The 14,349-nt window shown below is 54.8% G+C and overlaps 6 protein-coding genes across 6 annotated transcripts; 3 read left to right on the top strand and 3 right to left on the bottom strand.

Moving 5' to 3' along the window:
• Positions 1-93: 93 nt before the first annotated feature.
• Positions 94-1,546, bottom strand: ATEG_02579 (retrograde cargo receptor ERV46; the record flags this gene model as incomplete). Its single annotated transcript, XM_001211757.1, has 3 exons — positions 94-1,036; positions 1,100-1,280; positions 1,354-1,546. 3 exons carry the CDS (start codon positions 1,544-1,546, stop codon positions 94-96), a joined length of 1,317 nt encoding a protein of 438 aa, XP_001211757.1.
• Positions 1,547-2,325: 779 nt separating this feature from the next.
• ATEG_02578 (mRNA export factor mexA) lies at positions 2,326-4,618 on the top strand (the record flags this gene model as incomplete). Its single annotated transcript, XM_001211756.1, has 4 exons — positions 2,326-2,737; positions 2,855-2,913; positions 2,985-4,514; positions 4,577-4,618. The coding sequence occupies 4 exons, from the start codon at positions 2,326-2,328 to the stop codon at positions 4,616-4,618; spliced, it is 2,043 nt and encodes a 680-aa protein (XP_001211756.1).
• A 570-nt stretch (positions 4,619-5,188) lies between these two features.
• On the top strand, positions 5,189-7,850 carry ATEG_02577 (putative GARP complex subunit Vps53; the record flags this gene model as incomplete). Its single annotated transcript, XM_001211755.1, has 3 exons — positions 5,189-5,231; positions 5,301-7,099; positions 7,155-7,850. 3 exons carry the CDS (start codon positions 5,189-5,191, stop codon positions 7,848-7,850), a joined length of 2,538 nt encoding a protein of 845 aa, XP_001211755.1.
• Positions 7,851-8,552: 702 nt separating this feature from the next.
• ATEG_02576 (60S ribosomal protein uL10) lies at positions 8,553-9,618 on the bottom strand (the record flags this gene model as incomplete). The annotated part of the gene is made up of 3 exons (XM_001211754.1): positions 8,553-9,247; positions 9,316-9,385; positions 9,445-9,618. 3 exons carry the CDS (start codon positions 9,616-9,618, stop codon positions 8,553-8,555), a joined length of 939 nt encoding a protein of 312 aa, XP_001211754.1.
• A 299-nt stretch (positions 9,619-9,917) lies between these two features.
• Positions 9,918-11,494, top strand: trm82 (putative tRNA methyltransferase; the record flags this gene model as incomplete). Its single annotated transcript, XM_001211753.1, has 3 exons — positions 9,918-10,342; positions 10,397-11,062; positions 11,113-11,494. 3 exons carry the CDS (start codon positions 9,918-9,920, stop codon positions 11,492-11,494), a joined length of 1,473 nt encoding a protein of 490 aa, XP_001211753.1.
• A 768-nt stretch (positions 11,495-12,262) lies between these two features.
• Positions 12,263-13,698, bottom strand: ATEG_02574 (type I HSP40 co-chaperone YDJ1; the record flags this gene model as incomplete). The annotated part of the gene is made up of 4 exons (XM_001211752.1): positions 12,263-12,579; positions 12,641-13,459; positions 13,521-13,590; positions 13,663-13,698. The coding sequence occupies 4 exons, from the start codon at positions 13,696-13,698 to the stop codon at positions 12,263-12,265; spliced, it is 1,242 nt and encodes a 413-aa protein (XP_001211752.1).
• Between the last annotated feature and the right edge of the window lie 651 nt (positions 13,699-14,349).

The raw sequence follows: 14,349 nt of genomic DNA, 5'->3' as shown, positions 1-14,349 counted from the left end.
AGGGGCCTCCGTTTATGGTAGTATTTCTTCCTTCTTTGTTGATTGTATGATGCAATGTCCATGTTCATTCTAGAGGAGAGCTTCGGCTTGCGTCTAGCTAGCGTGGAGCTTCTTTACCCGGATCGCACCCTCGTACAGGCCGCGATCGATGGCAGCAGCAACAGTGAGCGTACCACCGATGATGGCGCAGACGCCGGTCAAGAACCCGGTGAACGTCTTGGGACGGGCCTCCCTGTTGATCACCTTCATGGGGGAGATGTCGTAGTTGAAGAAGACACCGGGGATACCGGCGGCAGCGTGCAGGCGCTCCTTGTGACCCTCGTCAGCGGCATTGCCGCCCATGAGGGGCCGCTTGTGCGAGGTCACGGAGTACTGGTGCGTCTCGATGCTGCCGTCGTGGCCGTAGCCGATGCCGTGGCGGCCGAGCGGGACGTTGTGCGAGGAGGCGCTGTGGATGTACGAGGAGACGCGGGGGTCCCAGCCGAGCGGCAGGTAGGCGGTGGAGACAACCTTGACGAAGTACATGTAGTTGAAGGCGGCCAGGTCGGTCTCCTGGACCGTGTCGTCGAGCGGGTTGGTGTGGTGGTGGTCGGTCCATTGCCAGCGGTCGGAGAGCTCGTCCGGCAGCTGGGGGCCGAAGCGCAGCTGGTGGATGTGGTGCGTCATCGTGTGCTTCTCGCTGGCTGGCTGGTCCAGCTCGAAGTAGTTCTCCAGGTCGTGCACGTGGATGTTGCCGCTGCTGAAGCTGCGCCCCGGCGCGATGTGGAAGTTGCCCACCACCTTGTTCACCCGCAGCACCCCCTCCAGGCGGCACCCCTCGCGCCGCTGCGCGTCAATCCGCGCCGCGTACCCCTCGCGCTCGCACTGTTCGATGTTCTCGCCCTTGCCGAACGCCCATTGGTGCTCCGCGTAGGCCTCGCGTACCTCCTCGCATGTGTTGCAGCACCGCTTCGGCTCGCCCGGTTGCTGTGGGATACCGCCGCATTCGCCGCAGTAGTTCGGGTCTAGGTGTTTGGCGACTTCTTGCTCCGAGTGTCTGAGGGGAGCGTTAGTATTTTAGAGGACGGGGAGGGGAAGCGAGGAGGGGCCGTAAGCTTACAGCTCGAGGGCCTGGACGTCGAGGACATGGCCCCCTTCGGCGGGCGAGGCCAGGCGCACTTTGTTGATGCCATGTGCCACGCCCACTTGCTGTTCACCGGACACGTCCATGACGTCCAGAGTCAGGAGCTCGCAAGGCAGTCGAGGGAAGGTTATGTTCAAATGGATTTCCATCTTCTCGCCTGGTTCACCGGGCCATCAGCTTCAATCTCCCTTTGGACGGAAGCCACTCCTGGCAACAATGGCTCGACGTACCTCGAGACTTGTCCACAACTAGCTCTGGCATCACAACCACCCGCCGATAGTCTACCCATTCTCCCCAGACGAGCCACAGGATAATCAACAGCGAGGCGATGGTTATGATGCCGCCGGAGGTCGTGCGGATGCGCGCATCCTCGACCGTCTTCGCGAACGCATCTAACCTCGTGAATCGCGATTTCGCAGGCATATTCTCGATTGGTCGACGATCATTCGGGGGTATGAATCAAGTCGCACAGCAAAGTCAAGGAGAGGACAGTCCTTCGAAACGGGGTTCGAAGGAGCAGCCAGCTAGCGCCTGCGGGGAGACCGATCTATATCAATCAGCAACAAGCTTACAAATGATGCATGGGGAGTGAACTGGGTCATTGGGGGTGTTTTTCTTGAGCAACAGGGAGTTCAATCGGTATATAAGAACGTACCTACAGCTGATATGGCGAGTGAAGCTCGGAGTCGACCAGAGAAGGACGAGGAACATGAATGTTTTGCGTGAAGGACAATGCCAAAGGACAGACCGCAGCCGCTGATTGGCCAGAGCCGAAGTTCCTGAGACGCGGTCACGTGACAAAACTAAGGATAGTCACGTGCGAACAAGGTTGTCTGCGGCTCTTCTGCAACTAGCTATTGTTCACGTCACTTTTCCTCCTCTTCTGCTACTCATCCCACCACCGAACTCTCGCTACCAGAGGTCTCTACTCTGTCCAACTCTCTCAAATCACCGGCGCATTTGCTGTCCCAGCTCTCTGTTCGATCTTTTCTTCTCCCCACACTCTTTTCATCCCGCATGTCCTTTGTTGCATGACGGTTGTATCGGACCGGAACACTCGAGGCGCACTGCGCTCTGTCTGCCTCGAAGACCTTGTCTCTGCCTAAACATCGGCATTCCTCATTACTATACTCTTCTCTATATTCTACTATTCCTCCTGAACTCTACTCTTTACTCTCCGAAAAATCTTATCCACGCTCAATATGAAAGGCAAAAGAGCCACCGGCCGTTCGAGCGGTTCTGACCGCGGGGGTATCCGCAAAAGGGGGGCTGTGAAGCGAGTTGATCGAGACGGCGATTTATCCATGGATGGCGACGCTACCAGAGGTCGGGGAAAGAAAGCCCGGGGCGACACCGGTGGCCGAACGGGCACACGCGATAGGGCCCTGAATGCGATCCAGAAAGCGATCACAAGCAACACATCCGATTCCCAAGCGAACATCCGGCAAGGAAAGGCCGGCAACACTCTAGAACAGGTCCGGGTCCACGGCTGGAAACAGAGCAAGGCGGCGTCGAATCGTGACGGCGGACTCGAAAGTCTCCTCACGTTCCTTGAGAAAAAGCTCAACACCCACGAGTCGAAAACTGGGGGCCGGGCAAGGATCACAAAGGTATGTGAATCACAACACCAGAAACTGGCCGTCCCCGACTCCATGAAATTCGCAACGTCGTGTCCTCCCCCACCCCAACCCCTCCCTCCCGGTTTACCCTCATTGTTCGCGTGATGGGTAGACAAGATTTCCCAGAACGGCGACCATCGAGAGACACTTGGCCCCAGATTCCCCCTTCTTGTGATTATCATTGTTCATGCGGATGGCTGGGGGTTCTCAAGGTCTCTAGTGCCTTGCTAACGTTCAAATAGTCCCGGGTTGAAGGCGATTCTCTGGTAGTCTTCATCAAACCGGAGTTTTTGGACAGAATGCTGCAGATGAATGGGTATACTTTTGCAGGCGCCCCTCTCACAATCGAAAGAAACGACCCCTCCGCAAACGGGATGGACCAGCCCATGCTCACGGAGATATCACGGAATGGCGGCACATCCTCTTCCACCGCCGACACCAAAGCGAAAATGACGGCGATCTTGGAGAAACGCTACTACCAACCTACCAAACTGCTCAACCTGTCCAATCTCGGGACCGACCCCGATTTACTGGCCATGGGCATCTTCAACAGCACATCAACCGAATCGAAGTTCTTCCCGGCTCTCATGAAAGTATGGGAGCTGAACTTCGACAGCTCGACGGCCCGCCGCGAGGCCGTCGAAAGCGTCAGCCTTGCCGACAATCAGTTGGCAAATGTATCCGCCGTTACCTCACTGGCTCAGACATTCCCGGATCTCAAAAACTTGGACATGTCGAACAACAACTTCAAAGACGTTCAGTCCCTGCTAGCCTGGCGATGGAAGTTCCGGAATCTGGAGTTCCTCGATCTGACGGGGACTCCATTCAGTGCGGATCCTACCTTCAAGGATACGATGCTCAAATGGTATCCCAAACTGCGAATCCTCAATAACGTGGAAGTCCGGACAGCGGAAGAGGTAGCTGCACAGAAGAAAACACCTATTCCAGTTCAGGCACCGCATTTCGCCGACGAATCTCAAATCGCCGAGAACTTCATCAAGTCGTTCTTCGTTGGCTACGACAACAACCGGAACGAACTTCTCAACGGAGTCTATGACAAAGACTCCATTTTTTCACTTAATGTCAACACTACTGCACCACGAGCCCAACAGACCGAGACAGCTGGTTGGGATCCGTACATCAAGAAGAGCAGAAATCTTCTCAGGATCAGCCACCTCCCTGCCCGGATGTCTCGCACTTACCATGGCGTGGAGAAGATCCGAGAGCTATGGAATTCGCTGCCCCCGACGAGGCATCCTGACATCGTGGCGAGCCGTGACGAGTGGCTGCTTGAATGTTCTCCGATCCCTGGACTTCCCGATTCTGCTGGACAAAGTACCACGGGCGTTGGAGGGTTTCTTATCATGACGCACGGAAAGTTTGAGGAATTGATTGATGGCAAGATCGAGCTACGGAGTTTCGATCGGACTTTTATCATTGGACCTGGCGGAGGGATAGGTGGACTCAGGGTCGTCAACGACATTCTCTGTCTGCGAGCGTACGGTGGACATGAGGCTTGGTCCGTGGAGGATTCCGCGCTGGCTCCTCTTGGTCAACCCGCGACGCCGGTTGCTGCGCCGGGTGCCCCTGTCTCAGCACCGGAGGGTTTTGGCATGCCGGCTCCTGGGAAGCCTGAAACCCAGTTGCAACAAGAGCAGTTGGTGATGCAGATGAGTGCGAACACCAACATGACGCTGCCGTACTCTGAAGCGGCTCTCTCCGGAAACGGCTGGAATATTGAGGCTGCCCTGAAGAATTTCGAGGAACTGAAAGTGAGTGATCTGTGAATTGCCATGTCTATCAGACCAGTTTGCTAACTAGTGAGAAGGCACAGGGGCAAATTCCGGCCGATGCTTTCCTCCCTGCGGCAGTCTAGCCGCTCCTACCCTTTCCACCTTGCGAGGTGCGGATCCGTTTGTGTACGATGTTACTTCCTGTACCATGAAAAAACATTTTTTGTTTGCATTGCTTGGGCGAATTTGGGCGGAATGTTGTTTTTTTGCGTCTTGTCCCCCTCAGCGGGGTGTATTACTACTAAAGATCACGAAGATCATGTCTATATAGAAGCGAGGGAGTCTATCATTCCCCAGAACATAGTATCACTACCACTACCATCATCATCATCACTTCCGTGTGCTCTGAGAGTAATACAGTACTTGTAGTTGTACTGCTCTTATTGCTGTAGATGAAGCTGTTGATAATGAAGGACCTCTTGGCGGACGCTAAACCCCTCTCAGCGAACCCGCCAACTCTCCAACAATGAACAACTACTCCCGCTTGAACTCCGAACAACTCACGATCTCCTCCCTCTAACTTAACCCCCCTTCAATCCCGGAGCTTTGCATTGGTTGCGCGTGTTGGCGCATGTATTGCGATTGCAATTACAGCATGTTCCCTGTCTTCAACCTGAAGATCTAATGGAATGTCAACCTCCACTGCTCCGATCATGCCCTCCAACGGTGCGGCGAATCTCGATCCTCTAGACGCCGGTGAGGAGAAGCATTGGCCCCAGAATGATAATCCAAACCAGCTGTGCTAATATAACCGATCTAATTCAGCCGACTACGACCCAATCGACCACCTGAACGCCATCTTCTCCCACCCGTCCACGCTTTCCTCCGTGTCGCAGGTGTCCCAGCGCCTCCGCGAGTACGAAGATGAGCTCGACAACGACATCAACGCCCTGGTAGAAGACCAGGTGACGTCCAATGCGGAGAGCGTCGAGCGCATCCAGGCGGCCAAGGCCGACCTCACCGAACTGTTCAAGAAGATCGACGAAGTCCGCGACCGCGCGTCCAAGACCGAGCAGGCGATCACGGAGATGACGGCCGACATCAAGCAGCTGGACAACGCCAAGACGAACCTGACACAGTCGATGACTGCCCTCAAGCGTCTGCAGATGCTGACGACCGCGTACGACCAGCTCCGGGCCCTCGGGCGGACCCGCCAATACCGCGACTGTGCCCAGTTGCTGCAGGCCGTCATCCAGCTGATGGCCCACTTCAAGTCGTACCGCTCCATCGACCAAATTGCCCTACTCAGTCGGAATGTGGCGGACATCCAGCGCGAGCTGCTGGAGCAGGTGTGTGAGGATTTCGAGCTCGCGTTCGCCAAGGGCGAGGTGGGCCAGAAACGGACCATGCTTGCGGAGGGCTGCTTGGTGATGGATGCGCTGGGCGAACATGCGCGGTCGCGACTCGTGACGTGGTATTGCAATTTCCAGCTCCGCGAGTACCGACAGGTGTTTCGGAACAACGAGGAGGCGGGGTCGCTCGATAATATTTCGCGGCGGTATTCGTGGTTCCGACGGATCTTGAAGATTTACGACGAGGAATACGCGGCAGTGTTTCCGGCATCCTGGAGGGTGAATGAAATCCTTGCGAATGTCTTCTGTGAGGGGACCAGGGAGGACTACAAGGGGATACTGTCTCGCTCCGTGCGAAACGGCCAAACGATTGACGTCAACCTGTTACTTTCGTGTTTGCAAGAAACGCTGGACTTTGAGCATTCCCTCGAGCGGCGGTTCGTCGCCCCCTCCCGTCCGTCGACCGATACCTTTGCCTCGGCACTGGAAACGTCCGTCTTCAGCCAGGCCATCTCCGAGGCTTTCGAGCCGTATCTCAGTGTGTGGGTTGAGGCCCAGGACAAGCAGCTGGCTGCCCTGATACCGAAATACCGACAACAGCCTCCGCGGCCCCCTGATGAAGAGTTCGACTCGAATATCGTCATATCATCCTCGACCGAACTGTTTACCTTCTACAGACATTCCTTGCAGCAATGCGCTAAACTCTCGACGGGGAATAGCCTTGCTGATCTTGCTAAAGTGTTTGCGAAGTATCTGGACCAATACGCACAGCAGGTGCTCCTCTACTACATCAGCGAACGGCCCAGCGGCCACACGCCGTCAAACGTGCCATCATTGGAAGATCTCATTTCTGTTCTCAACACCGCCGATTACTGCTACACAACCTGCAACCAACTAGAGGAGAAAATCAAGGGCCGCCTGGACAAAAACCTAAAGCAGAATGTGGACCTGCAGAGCCAAGCGGACTCGTTCATGGGCATCGCGTCGGCGGCTGTCCGTGGACTCGTCCGTAAGGTCGAAGTCGACCTGGAACCCTGTTGGCGTGAAATGCGCAATACACCCTGGAATCGACTGGAGGCTGTCAGCGACCAGAGTTCCTACGTCGGGGAGCTAATGTCCAAGACGAAGACCAGGTCCTCTGAGATCCTGCAGTTGCTGCACAAGCAACAGTACGCTCGAGCATTCGCTGACCACGTCGTCGAGCTGGTCACGAACGCCTTCGTCTCTACAATCTTCCAGTGCAAGCCTGTCTCGGAGACCGGCGCCGAACAAGTCAGCAACCCCCTTTCTCCCCTGCCCCAAACGACCGCATCACTAACCCGCTCAGATGCTCTTGGATTCCTACACCCTCAAAACCGGCCTGTCCTCGCTCCTCCCCGCCCCAGCCCCAGCCGGCTTCGTCAAACGCGTCAACGCCAGCTTCACCAAGATCGAGACCCTCCTCAAAACCCTGCAGGTGCAACCTTCCCCGCCCGAAGCCCTGGTGCAGGCATACCTGCTCCACATCGCAGACCGTAGCAACGCCAACTTCCGCAAAATCCTCGATCTCAAGGGCATCCGCAGCCGCCAGGAACAGAACCATCTCGTCGAGCTGTTCCAAGTGCACCGCGCCTCCGACCGTCACGCGCCCAACCTCCAGCAAAGCAACCCCTTCCTGACGGCCCTGCAGACCACGCCCGCCGCGTCCTCCACCTCCGTCTCACAGGGTCTCCTCGGCTCGTCCGCCACGGCCAATCTCCCCACGCGCTTCGATCCGTCCATGCTGGGGTCCGCGCTCATCTCCGCCGCTAAAGACGGCGTCGACCGCTTCGGCACTCCCGCCAGCACCTCTAGTGGTGGCGTCGGGTCTGCATCTGCGACGCCCGTGTCCTCTGCGCCGGGGCCGCTGGGCCAAACGCAGGGCGTTAGTGCGGAGGTCGGCTCAAACTTGAACGAGAACCTGAAGAATATCGGGAAGTTCTTCCGGCGGGACCTGGGTGGGTTCGGAGGTCGGTTTGGGCGGAGTGATCATGATGGTAGTTAGGGGGGTTGCATCTGGCACCTATGTTATTTCCTGTGTTGGAAGGTTGTGCACGTGACCGAGGATGGGGATGTTGGCTGTAGGATGGGTATATATAGAGTGCCGACGGGCAAGTACGATACCAAGCAGTGCGATAGAATCAATTAGCATTTACAGCGGAGATGCGGTGCTCAGAGTAGATTCGTAGTGTTAAGACAGCTAGAATACATTGATGAAGAGTAACATGGACGAGCCCATTTCCCGCTAACAATCAATCGTAACCATCTACGCCCTACGTCTTACGGCAATCCGAGTCGCTTAGCGACGTGCATAGATCAGATCTGGAGTCATGTTAGCAACCATATTGCTAAACAGATGAGTGACAAAAGCAAGTAAGATAGGTGAGCGGTCAGCAAAAAATTAGAGTGTTTGTTGTTGCGTGTTTTTGATCTTCAACGCACCCACATGGTGCTACGAGTTAAAAAGTATCATCATTCGCTCGGATGACAGGTCGGTGTAGAGGGAAAAAGGAAAGAAAAAAAAAAAGAGAAGAGGATTGCTCACCTGAAAAGATCAAAAAGATGATGGAGCGTATTTCTACGTTCCACATCTATTTGAAGTGACAAAATCACCATGACAATGATTTTTCATTTCCCAACCTTCATAATTGGTCATAAAAAATATCTAATACATGGCGTCTGCAACCCGCGCAGCGACACGAGAAGTTTAGTCGAACAGACCGAAGCCCATGTCCTCGTCAGACTCCTCCTCCTCTTCCTTCTTCTCCTCAGCGGCGGGAGCACCACCGGCAGCAGGGGCAGCGGCGGCGGCAGGAGCAGCAGAGGCGTAGGCATCGGGGTTAGCGATGCGGTCCTTGAGCTCCTCAATCTCGGGCCAGGAGAAGTCGGTCTCGATGGCGACAGCCAGCACCTTCTTGTAGCCGTTGACCAGGGAGTGCATGACCGAGGGCACGGTGGGGTAGTTGGTGGCCAGGGAGATGGTGGTGATGGTCTTGATGGCGGCGCTGAAGGCGTCAAGGAGCTGCTGCTCCTCGATGTCCAGAACAGCGGCGCTGAAGCACTGACCCTCCTGGTAGACCTGGGAGATGGTCATACCGTAGGTGAAGGGAGAGATGTTCAGCATGTTCAGCAGGGTGGCCTCGGAGGGGCCGACCTTGGTGTTGGCCTCGACGAGCTTGAGATCGGTCGTGATTTCAATGGTACCACGAGCAATCTTGGTGGGGACACCGAGAGCCTGGAAGAAAGAGGTCTTACCGGGTTCCATACCGGTGTTACCCGCAGGAATCCAGACATCAGCAGGGGCGATGGCACCGGCACGAGCAGGGGCGGCGACACGGTTGGCCAGGATCTTCTCCTTGGTGGCCTTGAGGTCACCGTTGGTGAAGATGAAACCAACGTTGCCTGGATCACTCGTCAGTTATATGTCCGGGTTCGGTGTCTTGGAAGGGAATTGGGTCTGTGCGACTCACCCTTGATGTGAGGGAGCAGACGCTCGTACTCCGGGTTGTCGGTGACGAAGCCCTTGATGGCACGGCGAACCTATAATTGACTGGTCAATTGACTGTGCATCGTCGTCGCAGGGAAGAGGCGCGCCTTACCATGGTGTTCTTGCCCATCAGGACGACACCCTCGCCACGGAGACTCAGACGAATCTCGTGCATCTGCTGAGAGCTGACATTGTCGACACCGACAATGAAGACGGTAGAGTACTCATCGAGAAGGCTCTTGAGCTTCTCGAAGTAAGCGGCCTTGGTAGCAGTCTTGCCCCCCATGTCTCCTTATTTCACTGAAGATAGGATGTTTAAGGGCAAGAGGAATTCAGGTGTGAAAGTGCGGGTGGTGTCCGATTTTGATCGTGACGTTGGAGAAGTTCGGGAATTCGATTTTCGCTTTAGGGAAAAACTTCGTGTGTTTCGCGCTTAGCGAGTGGTCACGTGCGATAGCGCTGACTCAGCCGATGGCCCTGGCGATATCAAATCCATCCAGAGCGTCACTGTACCGGAGGAGTGCTCCAAGTCTTTTCTTATTTGAATTTCTCTCTCCCATTGAATCTTTCAATCCGAATTGCGCCATGACGGCAATCCTCCAACAGCCGTTCCAGACCATCAACTTCGTGGAGAGAGGCCATGCGACAAACCTCTTCGTAACATCCGCCAGCGCAAAGCTCTACTCTTATGCGGCCGAGACCGGAGAACGGCTCGCAAGCTGGCCCCAGGATGTAGATGCAGATCGCACTGAGGCAGTGGAGGCCGAAGTGTCTCCCGGAAGCCAAGGGCCCCCTGAGAAGAGAAGAAAAGTCTCCGAGTCCTCAGCGCAAGCTGTGGATAGCTCGAAATCCACTACTAACGACTCGGCCAAGAAACTGGCCTGGTCGAATATCCCCATCGTGGTCATCTCTTCTAATGGAGAGTATGTGGTTGCGGTTACATCAGAGGACAAATGCATTCGCGTATTCCAGTTGAGCCCAGATGGCCGTTTCAAACAATTGAGCGAGAGGTTCGTACTGCAAGAACGATAATCAGAGAAACACACTGTACTCATTCCCTGTAGATGCATGCCCAAGAGGCCATGTGCTGTCGTCCTAGCCAACGACGAGACCATCCTGGTGGGCGACAAGTTTGGCGACGTTTACTCCCTGCCTCTCATTCCCGGCGACAAGCCATACGTTCCGGCTGTGTCGCTCAGGGGGAAGACGTCGGAAGGACCAGCGGCTACGAATCTGACTGTGCATACGAAGCGCAATCTGAAATCGCTGCAACAGCAGCTGGAGCAGAAACAAGAAAAGCAGGCCAACGAAAAGACAACGTTGAACTTTGAGCACCAGATCGTCCTGGGCCATGTGTCCATGCTCACAGACATCGCGTTCGTTTCGCTGCCTTCGTCGAGCCAGAAGCGCACCTACCTCTTGTCGGCAGACCGCGACGAGCATATCCGTGTCTCCCGCGGTCCTCCGCAGGCGCACATCATCGAGAACTACTGCCTGGGCCACACGGCTTTCGTCACCAAGCTGTGCATTCCGCAGTGGGCGCCCGAGTACCTCATCTCCGGGGGAGGCGACAACTTCCTCCTTGTCTGGAAATGGGCCGAGGGCCAGGTCCTGCAGAAAGTTCCGCTGGTCGACCCCGAATCTGACGCAACGATTGCTGTTCGTGGAATCTGGGCGGCGTCCCTCGGCGCTTCGGATGCATCGAGAATGATCCTTGTTTCGATCGAAGGGTAAATGTAGTCACCTCCAGAGATACGATCTATATCTAACCAGAAAGCAGGTCCTCCAAGCTCCGATCTTTCGTGCTTGGCTCCGACGGTACATTGAATGAGCAAGCATCTATCCAAGCCTCTGGAAACATCGTCGATGTTGCCACCGTTGACAAAGACAGCACTGTTTTCGTGTCTGTTGACTCCATCCGCAAGGCAGACTCCACTCAGGAATGGAGCACTGAGCCGTCCTCGACGCTCCTTGAAGCCTTTTCCGCGAAGTCCGAAGCTGGCAGCGTCACGTGGGGACCATGTGCAAAGGAGATTGTTGCCAAAATCAACTCCACTGGCACAGAAGAGGTGTCCGCAGCTACTGATGTGAAGCAGCAGAAGGAGCTGAATGAGTCATTATATAACCTGGGGAGTCTGCGGAAACGGGGTGGAGAGGAATAGGATTAATCATGTACAATAATACCACTTGTCTAAAAGTAAGATACTATATATGGAGCACATCGTCTGATGTGATATAATCATGTTGAAGATGAAGCGGATAAGAGTCAACAAGATAGGAGAATCGTAGGGCCTAGCGTCACCAGCCGTGCAGGATGTTCTAGAAGCATCTGAACGAGCCCATCAGGAACGATCTACAGCAAATGGAATAAATCATGAACTACCGAGTATGTTCTCACCTGATATAAGCGGAGTTTTAAAAAAGGGAAGCCACCTAGATCTCTACTATACCGAGAATGATTCATGAATGAATTCAGCCAAGTCCGCTAGTCTATATGTTAAGATCATTCACCCCGGCTCGTCCCACCATAAACCCGCCCAGATTCAGCCGGAGATTGCTGGGTAACAAGAAAGCATGTGGAAGGAAAAGCGGCATCATCCATCTCGTCGTCAAGAGCCATAGCCCCCTAATCCCAGGCACCGGGAAAGGGAAAAAGGGAACATTAGTGGTGGGAATCAAAGTGTGATGACGAGAAACAGGAAGAGCGCAAAAGGAAAAAGGTAAACGAAATCTCCCTTGTTATCTTCCGAATCTTTCAATACAAACGCCATCGCAGAGGAATATCATCAACCAATCACGTGAAAGTCATAGTCAAAGAAAAAGAAACAGAGAAAAGAAATCCCAGCAGGACCAGGAACCCCTCACATGGTATCATCATAAGCCCAGCATGACATCGACCTCCATAACCTGCTCTCCACAAGTCACTCCGCTTACTGAGAAGCGCACTGCACTCTCTCAGCACCAGGAGGAACATCATCGTCATCCTCATCCATGGCGTTGGCCGCGCCGTGGGCACGTGCCTGAGAGTACTCGCTCGAGTCGACTTCCTCAAGCTCGAAGTCCTCAACCATGGAGTCGGACGGAGGCTGAGGCTGCTCCATGCGGGGCGGGAGGACTTGTTCAAGGAGGTTGAGGTTCTGCAGCTGGTCCTTCTCGGGGAACTTGACGTCGAACTGAATATACAGGTTGCCGAAGTCGTGGTGGCGGTAAGAAGGCATACCCTGGCCCTTGATGACCTTGATAGAGCCTATGAACCGGACGTTAGAAGTTGCGAAGGAGAGTTACAGGAGCAGTGGGTTGGAACGTACCAGGAGTGATAACTTCACCGGGGGCAATGGTAACAGTCAACCACCGGTCATCGAGGTGCTCAATGTTGATCGTGCCACCAGCAAGGGCGGTAAGAAGGTCAATCTCGGCGTGGAAGAAAAGATCGTCATCCTTGCGCTGGAAGCGAGGGTGGGGCTTCTGCTCGATCTCGAAGACGACATCACCCGGGAGAACACCAGGCATCTGGTCACCCTCACCGCGGAACTCGATCTTGTGGCCGTTCTTCACACCACGGTCGACGTGGACGTGGAGGACCTTGCGCTCGACAACGGTCTTCTTACCGTTGCAGCGCTTGCAGCGGTCCTTCTCGCGGATGATCTCACCCTCACCGTTACAGTCAGGGCAGACGGTCTGGAACCGCTGGATCATGGGGCCCATCTGGCGCATCATGGTCTTCATACCGGAGCCATTGCAACCCGTGCAAGACTTGACGGCGCCTTCCTTACCGCCGCGGCCATCACAGCCAGGGCAAATGACCGACTTCTGCAGAGCCAGCTTGGAGACCTTGCCGCGGTAGATATCCTCGAGGTTGACCTTATGCACGTGGTGAATAGTACGGGCCTTCTTGGGACCCGTGTCACGCATACCACCGCCGAACATGCCACCGAAACCGCCGCCGCCGCCGAAGAACTGAGCAAAGAGATCCTCGGCACCCATTCCAGCTCCGCCGGCACCACCTTCGAGACCCTCCTCACCGAGCTGGTCGTAGATCTGACGCTTCTGAGGATCGGACAGGATTTCGTAGGCATGAGACAATTCCTTGAACTTCTCGGCAGCTTCGGGGTTGTTCGTGTTCTTGTCTGCGAGGAAGCGGAGATTAGGGAATGTCCATGGTGATAGAGGTTGGAAGGCTGGACGTACCAGGGTGATACTTGAGGGCACCCTTCTTGTAGGCGGTCTTGAGTTGAGCCTCAGTGGCCGTCGGGGGAACCTATTAGGGGCGCAGGGTTAATAATCTACTAGATGCCTAACCCAGCAAGTTGAGGAGAGACCAAGAGCATACCCCGAGGCAATCGTAGAACTTGGTATCCTTGACCATTGTGAATTGTGTCTAGTAGTGGGGTAGTGACGAGAAAAGGAATATGAAAAGAGAGGCGACGGGGAAGATAGCGTCGAAAGTATGAACCACCAAGACTTTTTATTCGGAAGGAAGAGGGTAACCTGGGCGATGCGAAAGGCACTGCAAGGGAGGAAACGGAGGAGAAAGGAAGACCGGAAGGTGGTAAAGAAGGAAAAGCCAGAAGAGAAAAGACTCTATGGAGGTAAGAGAGGAGACGAGAGGAAAGATGAGTCTTGAATGCGAAGGAGGATCGAAGGTGGGACTGTTGTTGATTGACGAGGAGGAAAAAAAGGATCTTTTGCAGGCGGCGGCGAACGGGCAATTACGGTAACGGAATTACCAGGGCAGGCACCGAGTTTGGCTGTTGGGGTCCTCCGTTGCGGTAATTAATACCCAGATACCGACTTGGGTACTTCCAACTTGCAAAGAATGGCGAATATAGAACAACGATCAATGTGAAGATTCCGAGCGAAAGAGAAAACTGAATACCATTTATCCAGTCCTCTCGACTTTTTCCTCGTCCCCTCCGATTGTAAGCCAGCTTCTCGTTGTTTCGAGAGGCGGAGTTCCATGGCTTCCGCCCCGACTGGCAAGTTTCCATGCACTTCTCCGACCTTCCATCGCCTTCCC

Source organism: Aspergillus terreus, genomic scaffold, assembly GCF_000149615.1.
Source record: "Aspergillus terreus NIH2624 scaffold_3 genomic scaffold, whole genome shotgun sequence".
Classification (NCBI taxonomy): Eukaryota; Fungi; Ascomycota; class Eurotiomycetes; order Eurotiales; family Aspergillaceae; genus Aspergillus; species Aspergillus terreus.
The sequence above is the reverse complement of the archived record's forward strand: the minus strand, read 5'-3'. Positions and strand labels throughout refer to the sequence as shown.